Source organism: Pipistrellus hanaki (genome assembly GCF_964339955.1).
Source record: "Pipistrellus hanaki genome assembly, contig: scaffold_140, whole genome shotgun sequence".
Classification (NCBI taxonomy): Eukaryota; Metazoa; Chordata; class Mammalia; order Chiroptera; family Vespertilionidae; genus Pipistrellus; species Pipistrellus hanaki.
Genome location: NW_028182197.1, coordinates 1,076 through 17,698, shown reverse-complemented (window position 1 = coordinate 17,698; position 16,623 = coordinate 1,076). Strand labels below are relative to the sequence as shown.

The 16,623-nt window shown below is 67.9% G+C and overlaps 1 protein-coding gene across 1 annotated transcript; it reads right to left on the bottom strand.

The window, feature by feature from the left end:
• Positions 1 to 3,930: 3,930 nt before the first annotated feature.
• LOC311616232 (beta-parvin) lies at positions 3,931 to 15,681 on the bottom strand (the record flags this gene model as incomplete). The annotated part of the gene is made up of 7 exons (XM_084907514.1): positions 3,931 to 5,134; positions 5,309 to 5,381; positions 6,781 to 6,882; positions 9,675 to 9,743; positions 10,526 to 10,587; positions 13,865 to 13,884; positions 15,623 to 15,681. Coding segments are annotated over 7 exons (462 nt in total), but the record flags the coding sequence as incomplete, so codon positions are not given.
• Between the last annotated feature and the right edge of the window lie 942 nt (positions 15,682 to 16,623).

Below are 16,623 nucleotides of genomic sequence, written 5' to 3'. Positions count from 1 at the left end.
CGCCTCCCGCCCTCAGCAGCCCGCAGGCCCTTCTCGGCCCGGCCTCTGTTCTCCTCTGACACCCAGGGGGCCTTCCTGCACCAGGTGGAGCTCAGGGAGGTGCACGGAGCTGGAGTCCACTCACCTGGTCCAGAGGCGGGACCTCAGGCAGCAGTGGCCGCCTCTCAGCGTGGGGACGGGGTGCAGGGGGGGACAGGAGCACCGGGGCCACTGGGCCCAGCCCCCTCGGCTCAGACGGCAGCCTCTGCCCTCAGTCCCACTGCCTCAGCCCTCCTGTGAGCTTGGCCTCACAGGCCTGCGGATGGACAGACAGACAGACGGGGCTGCCAGAGACTCACCTGGCTGCTTCCTCCCCGTGAGAAAACGAGGGCCACGGAGCTCCAGTGGCGGCCTGGTTTCACCCAGAAGCCAGTTCCGGTTCCCAGGGCAGAGGGGCTGAGGCCCCAGAGGCAGGCGCCAACCCTGACTTCCTCCAGGGGGGCCGGCCGGCCGAGGTGTCTGCAGGCTGCTCCCCACCTGCAGGCTGCTCTCCCGCCTGAGGCTGCTCCCCCGCCTGAGGCTGCTCCCTACTGGAGGCTGCTACCCCCGCCGGAGGCCGGGGCTGCCAGGAGCTGCCACCAGCCCCACCAGAAAGCTCTGCCCCGGCCCGACCGGCCACACCTCCCGCCCGATGCCTCGCAGGCAACTTCAGTGTAACGTTCTGACTTCCTCTCCCTCCCCGCCCACTGCACCAACCCAGCCAGTTCCTCCCGGGTTCCGAGTCCGCACACGGCAGCACCGGCACCAGCCACCGAGGCTCCAGGGGCACGTCGGCTTCCCCCAGGCCCCCACCCCGCTGGTCAGGCCCCACCCACCCACCAGGCCCCCACCCCGCCGGCCAGGCCCCCACCCTCTCACCTGGACCACACAGAGCCTCCTGCTGACCCCATTCTGGAGCCAGCTTCTCCCAACTCCAGTCGCCCTGGTTCTCCCCCGGCGTCACACCCCTCACTCAGCCCATCCACGGTGCCCAGTGGCTCTTAAAAATGAAATCCAGTCACACAGCCCAGCCCCTTCATCGCCATGTGACCTATCGCTCCATCCCCTGACCCCTCCACTCCCTCTCTCCCCCCAGCCACGCTGACGCCTTTCTGGTCCTTCGAAGTGCCACATGCCTGCCGAAACCGGTTTGGCTCAGTGGACAGAGCGTCGGCCTGCAGACCGAAGGGTCCCAGGTTCGATTCTGGTCAAGGGTATGTACCTTGGTTGTGGGCACATCCCCAGAGGGGAGTGTGCAGGAGGCAGCTGATCGGTGTTTCTCTTTCATCGATGTTTCTGGCTCTCTATCCTTCTCCCTTCCTCTCTGTAAAAAATCAATAAAATATATTTTTTAAAATACAACAAAAAACAAAACAAACAAAAAAACAAAGTGCCACCTGCCTTCCTGTTTGGGGATCCTCATACTTACAGGTCCTGCCAGCCCAGCTTTTAAAACAGCGAAGTCCTCATCCCTGTCACCCACCTAAATGCCCCCTCCTTCAGGAAGCCCTCCTGGACTGCCTTGCCTAACGCAGGTTCTCTCCCAGCCCTCACCGCAGCCCCCCGAGGACCCTTTGTCCAGGGCCTGGCACAATGCCGGGCGCCATGTGGGCTTCCGCGGACAGATCCTGACAGAGGTCATACGAACGTCCGTGTTCCCATGTGTACGGCTCAGGGGTCCCAGGACCCGCCCAGGCGAGGCCCAGCCCTGGTGGGCGTGAGGATAACGATTTACTGAACTGGGCTTTCCCTTAAACCGAAACCTGCAACCGAGCTCCCCAAGCCCAGCCCCTGCGCGGCGGTGGCCTGCAGGGCGGGCCGGTGACCTGGCGGGCGGGGCCGGTGCTGTGAGGGCTCTGCCTGGGGAAGGCTCTCAGGGGTGACCTCAGAACACCCCTTCTTCCTCCAGATCCTCAGAGTCTCAAATCCCGCTGAGGGCCAACGGCCACGTGCTGCCACCGGGGCCCCGGCACTGGCCGCAGGGCCCCCAGAGGCCCCGGGGGAGGTGGTGGGGTTCGAGGCTTTCTGGGTGCTCACAGCTCACACCGGGTGCCCACCCAGAGGATCGGAGACGGAGCAGCTTCCAAAAGACGGGGGTTCGGCGTGCAGGGCCCGCTCCCGCCCTGTGGACCTGAAGCCTGACCTTCCCCTCCTCCTCCTCCTCCTCCAGACGGTGCTCCATGCCCCCTGCCCGCCCCCCCGCACACACCCCTCCCTCTCCTCGCCCCCGGCCGCCTGCACCCCGGTAACCCTGGGAAGCACCCCGTGCTCCGCTCTCTGGCTCTGGGCAGCGGCCTGGCTGTCACGGCCCCTGGACACCCGGCGACGGCCCCCTGACCAGGACGGACCAGGAGCCCGCAGGTCCGGTGCTGCTGCCTGAGGGACCAGGACACGTTGTTCTCATTGATTGGAGTCAGTGCCACCCCAGAGAGCCCGGGGCAGGCGGCCTGGCCCGCTGTCTGCACACGGGCCTCCGGCCGGACGCGCTGGGGGAGGGGAGCGGCCCTGGGGCGTAGGGTGCTTGTTGGCAGCCCAGGGACACCCCTCCCCCAGGCGACCCCCACTGCCTGCAGACACGGCCCGGGTCCTGATTTAATGGGGAAGGACAGGGAGGTCCCTCTGGAGAGCGTGGGCCCCTGAGGCCCAGCAGGTCCCGGGAGCAGAGCCCGGCCTCCCAGCAGGTGGCCACTCTGCTGCCCGGCTCCCCGCGGCCACCCCTCGGTGCCGTCCGCCGGGGGCCGGCAGCAGGCCAGGTGAGCGTGGAGACGGGGCCACCATCAGGGTCACGGGGCGCAGCCTGCCCGCCTCCCGGCAGCCGCCTCTCCTCCCGCCTGTGAGAGGCGACTGTCCTGGTCCGGAGCTGGAGGCTGGGGATGGGGCTGGAACTGGGGATGGGGCTGGAGGCTGGGGATGGGGTGTCGGGGTGGGGTGGCTCAGGGTCACTCAGCCACAGCGGCTCCCGCCCACGAACCCCGGGCTTCAGCCCATGGGGCCCCCAGCCCCACACAGCGCTGTGCCCGGCCCCTCGCTGCCTCCGTCTCACTGCGGCACCAGGTGCCAGGTGAGCGCTGGGTGGGGACCGTGTGGCCGGGACCAGCACTCCCGGCACCACCATAGGCGCCCGACAGAGGCAGCGGCAGCCATGACAGCTCTTTCTGGAAAAAACTCCAGCGGCCTGTTCCCACCACGCATTCTCCTCACCGGCGGCTTCGGGCCGAGGGGCACCGGATCCCCAGCACAAACACACACACACACACACACACACACTCATACACACACACACACTCATACACATACACACTCATACACACATACACACACTCATACACACACACTCATACACATACTCACACACTCATACATGCATACACATACACACTCATACACACACACTCATACACACACTCATACACACACTCTCATACACACACTCATACACACACACTCACACACATACTCATACACACACACACTCTCATACACACACACACACACTCTCATACACACACACACTCTCATACACACACACACACTCTCATACACACACACTCACACACACTCTCATACACACACACACTCATACACACACACTCATACACACTCATACACACACATTCATACATACACACTCTCATACATACATACACACACTCATACACACACTCATACACATACACACACTCATACACACACATACACACACTCATACACACATACACGCATACACACACATACACACTCACACACTCATACACACATACACATACACACACTCATACACACATACACATTCATACACACACACACACACACTCATACACACATACACACACCCATACACACACACTCATACACACACACACACGGGAGGTGTCAGCTTCCCGCAGTCTCGGGCGGGCAGGTCAACAGCACAGCGGGTTGAGTGGCTTTTATTTAACATCCAGAATCCCCAGTCAGCAGCGCTTCACAGGGTTACAGAGAGGATACACACTGCACACGGGGAGGCGGAGGGTCCCGTTGCTTTAAAACAGCACCGCTCGGTCACGCCCTCCCTGGTCCATGGCCCCGACAGTCAGCGGTGAGGCGGTCGCCCGGGCCTGAGTTCCCCGCCTCACTGCTCCTTTCCCTCCCGCCTGGGCGCCGTGGGCCCAGGAACCGGCAGAGCCGCGCCGGGCAGGCTGCCCCAGGCTGGCCTCACTGGGGTCCGCACCCCGTCCTAAGCCCCAGCTGGGGCGCTGGGGACGAGGTCAGGGGCTGAGCCCGGCGGGCGCCTCGGGGGCACGGGGTGAGCAGCAGGGGGTGAAGGAGCACCTGTCCTGCGGGGCCCAGGGCAGGTGCCAGGCTCCGGGATCCAGAGGAACACATCGCTCCCTCCTGGAGGGGCTGCGGGCCCAGAACCCCGAGCTGAGCCCTGCCTGGGCCTCAGAAAGCACAGCCGGAGGGGGTGCGGTGATCGGGTCACGTGGCCGGTGCAGCCCAGAGGACTGGGGTCCTTGTACGAAGAGGCCAGGGCACACACACAGCGGGACCCCGGGGGGACAGGGGAGCACAGGGGTCTGCAGGCCACGGAGGGCGGCTCCGAAGGAACCCCACCCCCCGCACAGACACAGGCCCCGGGCGGGACCCTCCCTGGGCGGCGGGGCCTTAGGCGTTAGTGAAAACGAGGCGAACACACACGGAGGGCCAGGAGCAGGGACGCGGGGCCATTCCTGCCGCAGCCGCCGCTTCTGAGCCGGACGGAGTTTTTAAAATCCCAGATCGCTTTTCACTCAGAAGGCCTGTTCCTAGGGGAGCCCGGAGGTCCCGCCAGGAGGGCGAGCTGTGGGCTCTGGACGATGCCCGGGACCCTGGCGGTGCGGCAGACGGAGCGCGGGCCCTCCGGCGGCTGAGGCCTGGGTTCCGACGCTTTCCTTTCCATCGCCTGGTCCAGGCCAGCGGCCCCTGCGGCTCCGGACCCGGGCAGGAGCGGGGGCAGCGGCCCCCGGAGGCGGGGTGGGGCAGGGAGAGACGGGCGGTGGGGAGCAGGCGGCCGCCGCGGGTCACTCGGCGTCCTTGTACTTGTTGAACAGGTTGTAGAGGACCCGCAGGGTGGACTTGAGGTCCAGGCGCACCACGTCTGCGGAGGAGAAGGAGCGTTAGGGGGCGCGGCTGGCCTGGCGCTGGGGCCTGGGCCGCTCCGGCAGCGCGTCCCAGACACGGGTCTCCCGCGGGCCCCGGCCGCCACCTGCGGGCTGAGGCCTGGGGCCCAGCACAGGCGCCCTCCGCCCCTCCCCGGCACCGGGGGCCTTACCTTCCGGCCGGGCCTTGGGCTTCTGGAGGCCCCCGTCCAGCATCAGCTCGAAGGCGAAGGACACGTTGTGGACCTGCGAGGGCGTGGGGTTAACGCCGGGGCCTCGCTGCCCAGCCCGCCCGCGCCCCACGCTCCCCGGAAGGACAGAGGGGGCAGGTGTGGGCCGTGTGGTTTCTGCAGGGAGGCCCAGGGCGCGGCGGGCAGACGTCTGTGGAAGCAGCAGGCGCTCCCTTACTGGTCCTTCCCCCTCACCAGTGATCAGGGGCGGCTGGGAGGGGCGGGGGTGAAGGCAGGGAGCCTGTCCTTGGGGGCTCGGGGTCCCTGTGTGTCTGCCCCGGGCCCTGGCACATCCACAGGATGAGAAGTGACTGTGACCCCATTTTACAGATGTGGAAACCGAGGCTCAGAGAAGACAAGTCACTTCCCAGAGGTGCCGGGCCCGGGGCCCTGTCCCCAGCACAGAGCAGCCCTTCACCTCCCCATGCCCCACCATCAGCTGACCGCCGCCAGATCGGCTCACGGCACACACGGCGGCCGTGGTGCCAGGCCGTGCCAGCAGCCACACGGTGCAGCGGGCAGACTGATCGCCCTGGCCGACGGGAGGTTCCCCGCTGCCTGCCCCGACCCGTGGGTCCAGCACTTTGGGGAAACAACACGACAGAAGCCCATGCGCCCACAGCAGTGTGGTCAGGCCCTCTGCCCGCTTCCAAGGCGCCTGAGAGCTGCGGGCGCTGGGCTTCCGGGGCCCCGGCGGGAGGCCCCCGGCCCGGCCACACCGCCCGGCCACATGGCGGGGAGCCAGCCGCCCAGGCGGCACGGTTAGGCCCTGGCACCAAACATCCTAACGACCCTCTCCGGGGAAGTCTGCTAGACACAATCCTCAGGAATGGAAAGCTGTATCTATATATCTGCAGCAATAAAAGCTAATATGCTAATTAGACCGGACAGCAGAATGGCCTTCCGGATGTCCTTCCAGACAGGCTGGGGCTGCAAGGCCTGAGCCCCTTGCATGAATTTCATGCATCGAGTCTCATATATACATATATACATACATACACACACACACACACATATACATACATACGCACGCACATATACATATATATACATACACACATATATATACACACATATACATACACACACACACACACACACACACACACACACACACATATATATATACACACACACACATTCAAGAAGATGCCTTGTTTTCATAGGGATAACACAGGACCGTGCTGATTGGGCAAGAGCGGCGACAGGAGGCCCCGCCCTGAGCAGGGCGCCTGGGAGCTGGGGAGCAGCAGGCACCGGCTGTGAGGCCCGCGTGGCGTGCACAGGGGACGGGCGGGCGGGACACTCCGCGATTACGAAGGACGGGCTTGCCGGCGGGAAGTGCCGGGAGAGGCAGCGCCGGGTTTCCTCTCTCCGGGGCCCGTCTGACCGCTTTATGCCTGCGGAGCGCCTACCTTCTGGTCGAAGCTGTCCGGCGTCAGGTGGAAGTGGTGCAGGGGCACGAAGTAGCCCTCCAGCAGGCCCATGAGCAGCACCAGGTACACGCCGTCTGCGAACTACAGGACGCACCGCTGACTCCGGGCACGGCGCTCAGAGCCGCCCTGCTCCGTGTCCGCTCACCAGGGGCGCTGGGCCCGGCCGGCGGCTCAGGCTGCAGCACTGACCCCTGAACCAGGAGTCAGGGTTCAATTCCCGGTCAGGGCACACACCCGGTTGTGGGCAGGATCCGCAGTGAGGGGCGTGCAGGAGGCAGCTGATCCACGATTTTCTCTCATCGTGGATGTTTCTATCTCTCTTTCCCTCTCCCTTCCTCTCTGAAATCAGTAAAAATAGATTGAAAGGGGAAAACAAGAAACATTACAAACAGCTGTGCAGTGGGAGCCAGTGCCATCTAGAAAATACATTTATGGCCGAAACCGGTGTGGCTCAGTGGATAGAGCGTCGGCCTGCGAACTGAAGGGTCCCGGGTTCGATTCTGGTCAAGGGCATGTACCTTGGTTGCGGGCACACCCCTAGGAGGTGGTGTGCAGGAGGCAGCTGATCGGTGTTTCTAACTCTGCCCCTCTCTCTTCCTCTGTAAAAAATCAATAAAAATATATTTTTTTAAAGAAAATAGATTTATGGACATAAAATATCTAGAAAAATGTCCATCGCACGGTGACCTACAGTGACCCCTGCAGGGACAGAGGGGAGGGAGGAGGGGGTTTTCGACCTGTCGGTTTGTACACCTCCGCGCCGGGAACCTATCCCACAGCAGGTACAGCGGCCGTGTGCCAGGCTGGCAAGGCGCTGGAATAACCAACACATTTGCATCCCCCCCGCCTCCCCCCCCACACACACAGAAACCACCCACACGGGCAAACTGGGCGCCCGGCTTTCCCAGGCAGACCGCTGCCCGCCCGCCCGGGAGGACTGCCCGCCCGGGAGGACTGCCCGCCCGGGAGGACTGCCCGCCCGGGAGGACTGCCCGCCCAGGAGGACTGTCCGCCCGGGAGGACTGCCCGCCCGGGAGGACTGCCCGCCCAGAAGGACTGCCCGCCCGGGAGGACTGTCCGCCCGGGAGGACTGCCCGCCCGGGAGGACTGCCCGCCCGGGAGGACTGTCCGCCCGGGAGGACTGCCCGCCCGGGAGGACTGCCCGCCCAGAAGGACTGCCCGCCCGGGAGGACTGTCCGCCCGGGAGGACTGCCCGCCCGGGAGGACTGCCCGCCCAGAAGGACTGCCCGCCCGGGAGGACTGCCCGCCCGGGAGGACTGCCCGCCCGGGAGGACTGCCCGCCCGGGAGGACTGCCCGCCCGGGAGGACTGTCCGCCCGGGAGGACTGTCCGCCCGGGAGGACTGCCCGCCCGGGAGGACTGCCCGCCCGGGAGGACTGTCCGCCCGGGAGGACTGCCCGCCCGGGAGGACTGCCCGCCCAGAAGGACTGCCCGCCCGGGAGGACCGCCGTGCGGAGAGGCCTGGAACGGCCCTGGCACAGATGGCGCGCCGGAGGGCTTTGTTCTGCTTATCTGCAGGCTCAGGCTTCCCCACAAGGAGCCCGAATCCCTTTTTTAATTAGAAAAGCAAATGAGAAGCGCTGGCCGCCGAGCGAATGCAATCAGCCGGCGGCAGAGGATCAGCCGGCGACAGAGGATCAGCCGGCGACAGAGGATCAGCCGGCGGCAGAGGATCAGCCGGCGGCAGAGGATCAGCGGCGAGCGCGGGGCACCAGGCCCGAGGCTGCAGGCTCGGCCGCTAATCCCGGGGACGAGGTTCTGTCGGCGCCCGCGGCTGCGGAAACCTGTCCCCGACGCTACTTTCCTCTGGAGAGGGTGTGGGGGAGGGCGCTGGACAGCACACAGGTCAGAGATGCTGACCCCTCGGCCCAAAGCCCACATAGCAGACGCTGCATTCTCTCAGGAGTGAGCCAGGCAGGAGCTGTTCCCCAGCCGCCCCGGCCGAGCTGGCCCCCAGCCGCCCCGGACCGAGCTGGCCCCCAGGTGCCCCGGACCGAGCTGGCCCCCAGGTGCCCCGGACCGAGCTGGCCCCCAGCCGCCCCTGGACCGAGCTGTCCCCCAGCCGCCCCCGGACCGAGCTGGCCCCCAGCCGCCCCTGGACCGAGCTGTCCGCCAGCCGCCCCCGGACCGAGCTGGCCCCCAGCCGCCCCTGGACCGAGCTGGCCCCCAGCTGCCCCCGACCGAGCTGTCCCCCAGCTGCCCTGGACCGAGCTGTCCCTCAGCCGCCCCGAGGAAGAGCAGGCGCCGAAGGGTCTTGGGTTCAATTCCCAATAGAGGGCAGGCACCTGGGTTGCAGGTTCGATCCCAGGCCCCGGCCAGGGCGTGTGCAGGAGGCAACCAATCAACGTGTCTCTCCCTGTCGCTCCCTCTCCCGCCCACTATCTCTAAAACCAATGGAGAACTGTCCTCGGGGGAGGAGGAATAACAACAATATTTATATAGCTGAGCCCTCCCCCAGAGCACGGCTTGGGTCAGTGTTGAAGTGTCTGTGGGGTCACCAGCCCTGCCTCTGCTGGGACTTCCGCCTCCAGGACGGGAAGTTGCCTAAACCAGCAGCTACCAGCTGTCCGGACCCCGTGGACTCAGGGGCCCGTGGAACCCCGTGGGGCCCGCCGTGGGGGCGCCGTGGGGATGCCGTGGGGCCTGCCGGGGGGCTGCCGGGGGGACACCATGGGGCCCGCGGTCTAAACCTCTCCGTGTGTGGGCTTTGCTCCGAGGCCCGGGAGAGGAAGGCGAGGGCCTGCGAGGCGCGGGGGCCGGGCTGGCGCTGTTGGCGGGCGTTCCTGCCGGACCAGACGGGCACGAGGCGGCCGGTTTGCTCACGGCCCCTGTGCGCCTCCCAGAGCCACTCACCTGGGTCTCCAGCTCCGTCACCTCCAGGTTCAGCTTGTTCAGGTGCTTGTTCACGAAGGCGATGAGAGACTGCAGAGGCAGAGGGTGTGTGAGAGCAGCTCCCCTCTCCCCGCCACCCGCCCCCAGGCACAGGGACGGGGCTATGACCAGCTCCCTCTCCCTCCCGCCCCCCCCCCCCCAGGCACAGGGACGGGGCTGAGAGCAGCTCCCCTCTCCCCCCCGCCCTCCCTCCGCCCGCCCCCCAGCACAGGACGGGGGCTGAGAGCAGCTCCCCCCCAGGCACAGGGCCGGGGCTGAGAGCAGCTCCCCTCTCCCCCCCGCCCGCCCCCAGCAGAGCGGGCCCCGACCACACAGGTGAGGGCGAACCCTTCGGGACCTTCCGGCCGTGGCGGGACGGGGTGGACGGGCCTGAGCGGGAGGGGGGCTGGGAAGACCGGACGGGGGCAGGGCCCTGCAGGGCGGTCTGGGTGAGGGAAGCCCTCCCGCAGCTCTGGGGGTGGGGTGAGGGGAGCTGGCAGCAGGGGAAAGGGTTTGGTCTGGTTCGGTGCTGAGCAGCCGGCCCGGCGTCCTGGCGGAGAGCGAGCTCGGGCCATTTCTGTGCGGACGCGGCCTCGTGGGGGCGGAGCCGGTGGCCGACTCGCTCAGAACCACCTCCCACGGGACGTGGCCTTGTGGGGGCCGGCCACGCGGCCCGGGGGACGCACCACAGACGGCGGGAGCGGAGGTGCCCGGGCGGGGACAGCTCAGAGCTGCCAGCTCCACGGCCGTGGTTACGTGTTACCAGTCACCCTCCGGGCAGATGTCAGACCTCACATGGTCCCCCTCCTCCCACCCGCCCCGGGGCGGCTCACCTTCTTCACCAGGTTCAGCTTGTCCGGGGCGTGGTCGAACAGCGTGTCGAAGGCGTCGCGCTCTGCGTGGGGACACGGAGGGTCAGGCCCCGCGTGCTCCGTCCCCGCACCCGTCTGTCCCGGAGGCGGCGGCCTGCTCCACCCCTGCCCCCACCTGGTCCTGAAAGGAAGGTGCTCAGTGCTCTGAACCCAGGGGCAGGGCACCCAGGGGCAGGGCACCCAGGGGCAGGGGCACTCCAGGCCCTGCCCGGCCCAGGGCATCTCTCGGCTCCAGGGGGAGGGGAGGAAGCTGAGAGGCGAAGGCGAAGGGAGAGAAGGAAGGCGTGTGTGGTGTGTACACACGTGAACATGGGGACGGCGTGACCGTAGGCCCAGCGTGCGGAGGCTCCTGCGATGTTCCGGAAGCACGGCTCGGGCTCGAGAGCCGGGGGAGCGGCTGGGGCCCGCCGGGCACCGAGGCAGGGGGCACAGCGTCACCATGCCGCCGGCCCTGGCAGGGCACAGACCCCGGTCCATCCCCGCCGCCACTTCCAGTCCCGTCCAGGCGGGTGGCTCCCGGCACAGCGGGAGCGGGCACAGCCCTCCTCCTCCCTCCCCCCTCGGGGCGTGAGCACCAGGCAGTCAGGCACACGCCCGCGGCATGCACTCCGCCCGCGGGGCCCTCGGTCCCTCCCGTCGGGGAGCGGCCCTGCCCTCAGGAGGGGCTCAGGCGGGAGGCAGAGGGTAAACCGAGGCACAGGGCGGCGGCAGCGACTCGAGCAGCCCGGGCCTGCTGCCCTCCTCCCTCGGGGACAGCCCGTTTGGTCCAGACGACGTTTTGTTGTGTTTTTTGTTGTGTTTTAAGTTGGAAGCTTTGCCCACAGCCCTGAACCCCTGGCTGCTCGAAGGAACTGGGGCCGGGGCAGCATTCGCACGTGGCATCACCCAGCCGCTGTGGACATGGAGTGTGGGCTCAGACCACCCCGCCCCTGCCCCCAACAGGGGCCGCCGGGCAGCTGCCCGCTACCTCTGTTCCAGCCGCCCCCCTCTCCCTGCTGCCTGGTCCCCGAGGCAGCCAGGGCCAGGGCCGTGAACTCTCCCCGGGCCGAGGGGGGTGGCGGGGGGGGGGGGGTCGGAGGGGGGACTTCTCCCAGCTCCCCTCGCGGGGAGGGGCCCGGAGGGGGAGGGGCGCCTGGAGACGGCAGGCAGCCAGCGCTCCCGTTGCCATGGAGACCGGGCTGCAGCTCCCCAGCTCCTCTGGGGAGCGGAGAAGAGGGCGGGCGGCCAGAGGACCCCTCCCTCCCTCCCTCGCCCAGAGTGCGATGTGAGACACTGAGGCAGAGAACACGCTTCTCGGGAAGCCGGGGGGTGGGGAGACCCCAAGGGGAGCTGGGGAACCTCGGCCACGGAGGTCTGCCGGGTTCCGGAAGCTCCCGGGCAATGCCTCCGGGCACTGCGGTGAGGGAGCCCGGCTCCCCCCACAGGCGCTCACTGCTCAGAAAGGGGGGCTGGGTCCCTACACTGCCTGGTCCCATGTCTGCCCACGGGGCAGGGCCACTGGCGTGGGGAGCAGAGCTGTGAGTGAAGGAGGGGCAGAGGGTGGCCACAGGGGGTCGGGGAGGCCCCGGATAAGGAGGTCGGGGAGGCCCCGCACAGGGAGAGTGAGCCAGGCTCGGAGCGGGGGGCCCGGGGCTGGAGGGCAGGGGAGCGCGCAGGCGAGCAGGGGAGGGTGAGGCCGCAGGACCTGAAGGCCACCGCTAGGACCTAGGACCGGGCTTTGTCCTAAAGGAGGTGGAGGTGGTGAGGGGGGGTGAGGGGAGCAGGGTGCGTCAGGGAGCGGCCCTGTGACGGGCTGAGGGCACCGCAGAGGCTGCGCCCGGGTAACCAGGAGACCCGCGTGCGTCAGCGCAGCCCCCGGGGACCAGCTGACTGCCGCCACCCACTGCGGCCGGCTGGCATCGCGCCCGCAGGAGCCCGCCGAGGAATGAGGCCGGGCCGCTGCTGCGTGCAGCCTGCCCCCGCGCCCTCCCTGCACTCACCGCCAGCGGCACCGCGCGCCCGTCCACCCAGGGCGCACAGCCTCCAGGTCCCCCCCCTCCCGCCTCCCACCAGGCCGGCCGGACACGGACGTGGCAGAGAAAACCACCGACCACAGCTCACAGCCCGGGGTCCCACTGCTCAGCCCGTGCCCCACCGCCCACGCCCGGCCCTCCGGGCAGGAAGGACAGGGCGGCCACAGGAGGGCGCACTGCCCCAGGCGGCCTCCACCCCAACACAGGCAGGCCCCGCTGCCCAGCAGGCCAGTCTACTGGGGCGTCCGGCGTGGGCCCCGGCTGCACTGCCCACAGCTGCCCGGCGCCCTCAGAGCTGGCCTCTGCGCCCACCTTTTAAATTAACAATAAAAACAGCAGCACGCCCTGCCCTGCTGCTTAGAGCGCAGGAGACGGTACGCCCAAGGCTCAGGCCCCGGCTGCTGCCTCTCCTCCCGCCCGGGCCTCGGAGGACCGACAGCTGTTCCCACAGGAGCGTCATGCACCCCAGGCCCCCAGGACCCCGGGCTGTGAGCCGGGGCCAAGCAGGGGACGGCCCCCCAGCTGTGGGCCGGCCCCGAGGCACACTAGGAGTTCCCACTCGGGTCCACGTTTCCTTCCAACAGCCACGCTCCCACCCCCTCGCTGGAGAACACGGCATTCGGGCCGATGCTCCCCGCAAAGCAGTGAGGCCGGTCAGGTGCCGCTGGGTCGCCCGCTGCCCCCCGCCTGCCCCTGTACCCGCCCTCCCTCGCTGAGGGGAAGGCGGGGTCCTGGGGCTGCAGCAGGGTGGGAACAGCACGCAAACTCACAGGAGCCTCAGCCCCACGGAAGAGCGGGGCCGGCCCCGTGGCACACGCTCAGCAGCTCACGGGGGCTGCTCAGCAGCCGCCGCCAAACCCATGTCCCAGGCCAGGACCAGAGAGGGCAGGGAGCAGGCCGGCGGGCGCCCAGCGGGCCCAGAGCCCAGGCTGCCGACCCCACGGAAGCCATGAGCTGGAGGTTTTGGGGAAAGACTAGGCATTTCCCTGCAGGATTGTCCTCGGGCTAATGGGCTCTGTCTAAGAGCCACACCCACCCTCCCCTTGTCCTGGTTTCTGCTCCGTCCCAGGCCCTGTGGTGAGAGGTGTGCCGCCCGGACACTCCGGTCCTCCTGCCACCGACACTCCCTGCCCGGCCCTCCCGGAGCCGAGAGCCGCCACGGCCCCGGCCACGGCGCAGGGCCCACCGGGAGCCACGGACTCGCCGTATTGACTGCGTGAACCCGGGGGCTTCCTGGGACAGCCCAGCGCCCCAGACCCCCACCCACACCCGGCCCCGGGTTACTCACCAAACCGACCCATCATCTGCCTGCAAAAGAGAGACAGAGACACACGTCAGAGAGAGACACGTCAGAGTCACACGTCAGAGAGAGAGACACGGCAGAGACACGTGTCCGAGGGGCCGCTCACCACAGCCCGGCCTACTGGAGGCGCTGGGGTGACTCGAAATTGGGCGGGAACGCCCACTGAGGGCTGTTTGTAAAGCGTGGCCACACGGGGTGCCCCCTGGGCCACAGGAGATCACCGGCACCTGAGCCGCCCTGTGGTCACGGGGGGTGGGGTAGGGATGGGGGTATTCCTGGAGGGTCCCCGTGGAGCACGTGCCTGCTGCTCAGCCCCAGGCAGCCCTGCACCGGGAACAGCTCCCAGGAGCCCACCCTGAGGGACCGCGCCTGAGGGTCCCCAGGAGCCTGGGCCGGGACAGAGCCACGGAGGGTGGGCACCCCGCTTCGCCTTGAGGGTTTCTGGGGCACAAATGCACAGCCCCCTCCCCACTGCACCCCTCCCGACAGGCAGGCGATGCTAACTCCGTCCCCCCGTCCGCTGGACTCGCGGCCTCTGCCTGCCCCTCACTCGCCAGCTGTTTCCTGAGCACCTGTGACGTGCGGCTGCGGGGACACAGACACCCCGGCCCTGTGCCCGGACGCTGGGACTGGCAGAGGCGGGAGCCCACATTCCCACCCTCCGTGTGACAGGCAGGAGGCGCGGTGGGGGCTAAAGGAAGGCAGGGAGGGCTCCCTGTAGGCGGTGGCCGCAGAGCTGGCCGGAGAGAGGCACGGGAGGGGTGCTGAGGCCGGACGGGAGGCGAGGAGGACGGCTGAAGAAACAGAAGGCGCCCCTCAGACAGAGCCTGTGGGTGGTAAATTAACGGGGGCTGGGGGTGTCTGAGCTCCGACGCCCACTCCCCGCTCTCCGCCGCCTGGAGCCGCCTTCCGCCAGAGGCGAAGAGCCCGCGGCCTGGGGGAGTCCGCCCAGTGCTCCCACACCTGCTCTGTCACCGCTGAGACTCCCTCCCTCGCTTCCTTCCTGCCGGGATGCTGAACACGATCCCCTGTGTTTTTATCTGCGACTAGAGGCCTGGGGCACGAATTCGTGCCGGATGGGGCCTGGCAGGCACGGCCCGATGGGGCTGACTGGGCCAGGCCAGCCAGGAGGAGGGACATGGAGGTTGGCCGCCAGCCCCACCCTCATGGGCGTGGGGGGCCGAGGGGAGGGCCCGCCAGGGGAGGAGCGTGGACAGCAGGCGGCCTGCCCGCGCTGTGGCGGAAGTCCCAGTCAAGGGGACGGTTTTGCATAGCAGCCTTTTACTATATAGGATTGTCTGCCTCGTCCCACAGCAGATCTCAGGCTCCCGTGTGCGGTCCGCACCTCGCCACCCGTGTCCGCTCAGTTTCTGTGCGGGAAGGAGTAACAGATCTGGACCCTCATGCACACCCCCAACAACACCGCCACCCGGCCGTCCTCATCCAACAGAGGACAGACCGAAGCACGCGAGTGCAGGCCGTGAGAAAACACCGTCACCACAGGGAGGGGAGGGGAGGGGGGGGGAGGGGGAGGGGGGAGGGGGAAGGGGAAGAGGGGGGGAGGGGAGGGGGAGGGAGGAGGGAGAGGGGAGGGGAGGGGGAAGGGAGGAGAGGGGAGGGGAGAGGGGAGGAGAGGGGAGGGAGGGGAAGGGAGGGGAGGGGAGGGGAGGGGAAGGGAGGGGAGGGGAAGGGAGGGGAGGGGAGGGAGGGACGTGCGGGCAGGCCCCCGCAGTGGCCACTTACTCGGTGGTGGTGGTCAGCTCCTCGATGACATGGCTGGAGTGCAGCAGGCCTTCCCGCTTCTGAAAACCCCAAGCGCACACGTGAGCACGCGGGCGATCGCGCGGTGGGGCGCGAGGAGGGCGGTGCGGACGGGGCCCTGACGCCGGGCCCACGGCCGCCCCTCTGCTGGCTGAGGGGGGCAGCGAGGCGGCCGCGGGCTGAGCCGTGCAGAGCATCCAGCCCCCGAGCCAGGCAGAGACCCTCTGGGCTGGAAGCGGCTCCAGAGCTGGCAGCTTTGGGGGCTCGAGACCCCCGCTCCCATGGGGACCCCTCACGCCCACCCCGCACTGGGGGGGGTGAGGAGCCTGAGGACAGACGGGACCGTGGGAGGCAGCCAGGGGAGTGGGCACCAGCAGCACGGCTGACGGCCCCGGGCGAGGGCGCCCCCGGGCGAGGGGGACCCCCCCAGGCTGACAGGGCCCCCCCCCAGGCTGACAGGGCCCCCCCCCGGGCTGACAGGGCCCCCCCCGGGCTGACAGGGCCCCCCCCCGGGCTGACAGGGCCCCCCCCCCGGGCTGACAGGGCCCCCCCCCCGGGCTGACAGGGCCCCCCCAGTCGGGTCCCCTCGGAGCCCTTTGGAAACAGGGTCTCTGCAGAAACCATCGCGAAGGGGAGGCCACAGGGGACCTGGGGGGTCTCCGGTGGACATGGCCAGGCCCCGGCCAGGAGGGACCTTGGAGACAGACAGATGGACACAGGAGAGAGGCCACGTGACAACGAAGCAGACACCGGACAGATGTGCCCACCAGCCCAGGCCCCTGGCCCCCAGGACTGAGCGGCCGCCAGCCGCCAGGACGGGAGGGGGCTCGTCCCCTGGGGCCCTCGGAGGGACCCGGCTGCCCCCCTCACCAGGCCCTCCCCTCCTCACTGCGGAGTAAGCGGCCGTTGTTTTACTTTTTAATTTTAAAAAAATGTTCTTATTGATTTTAGAGACAAAGAGGAGGGGAGAGAGAAACACCCGT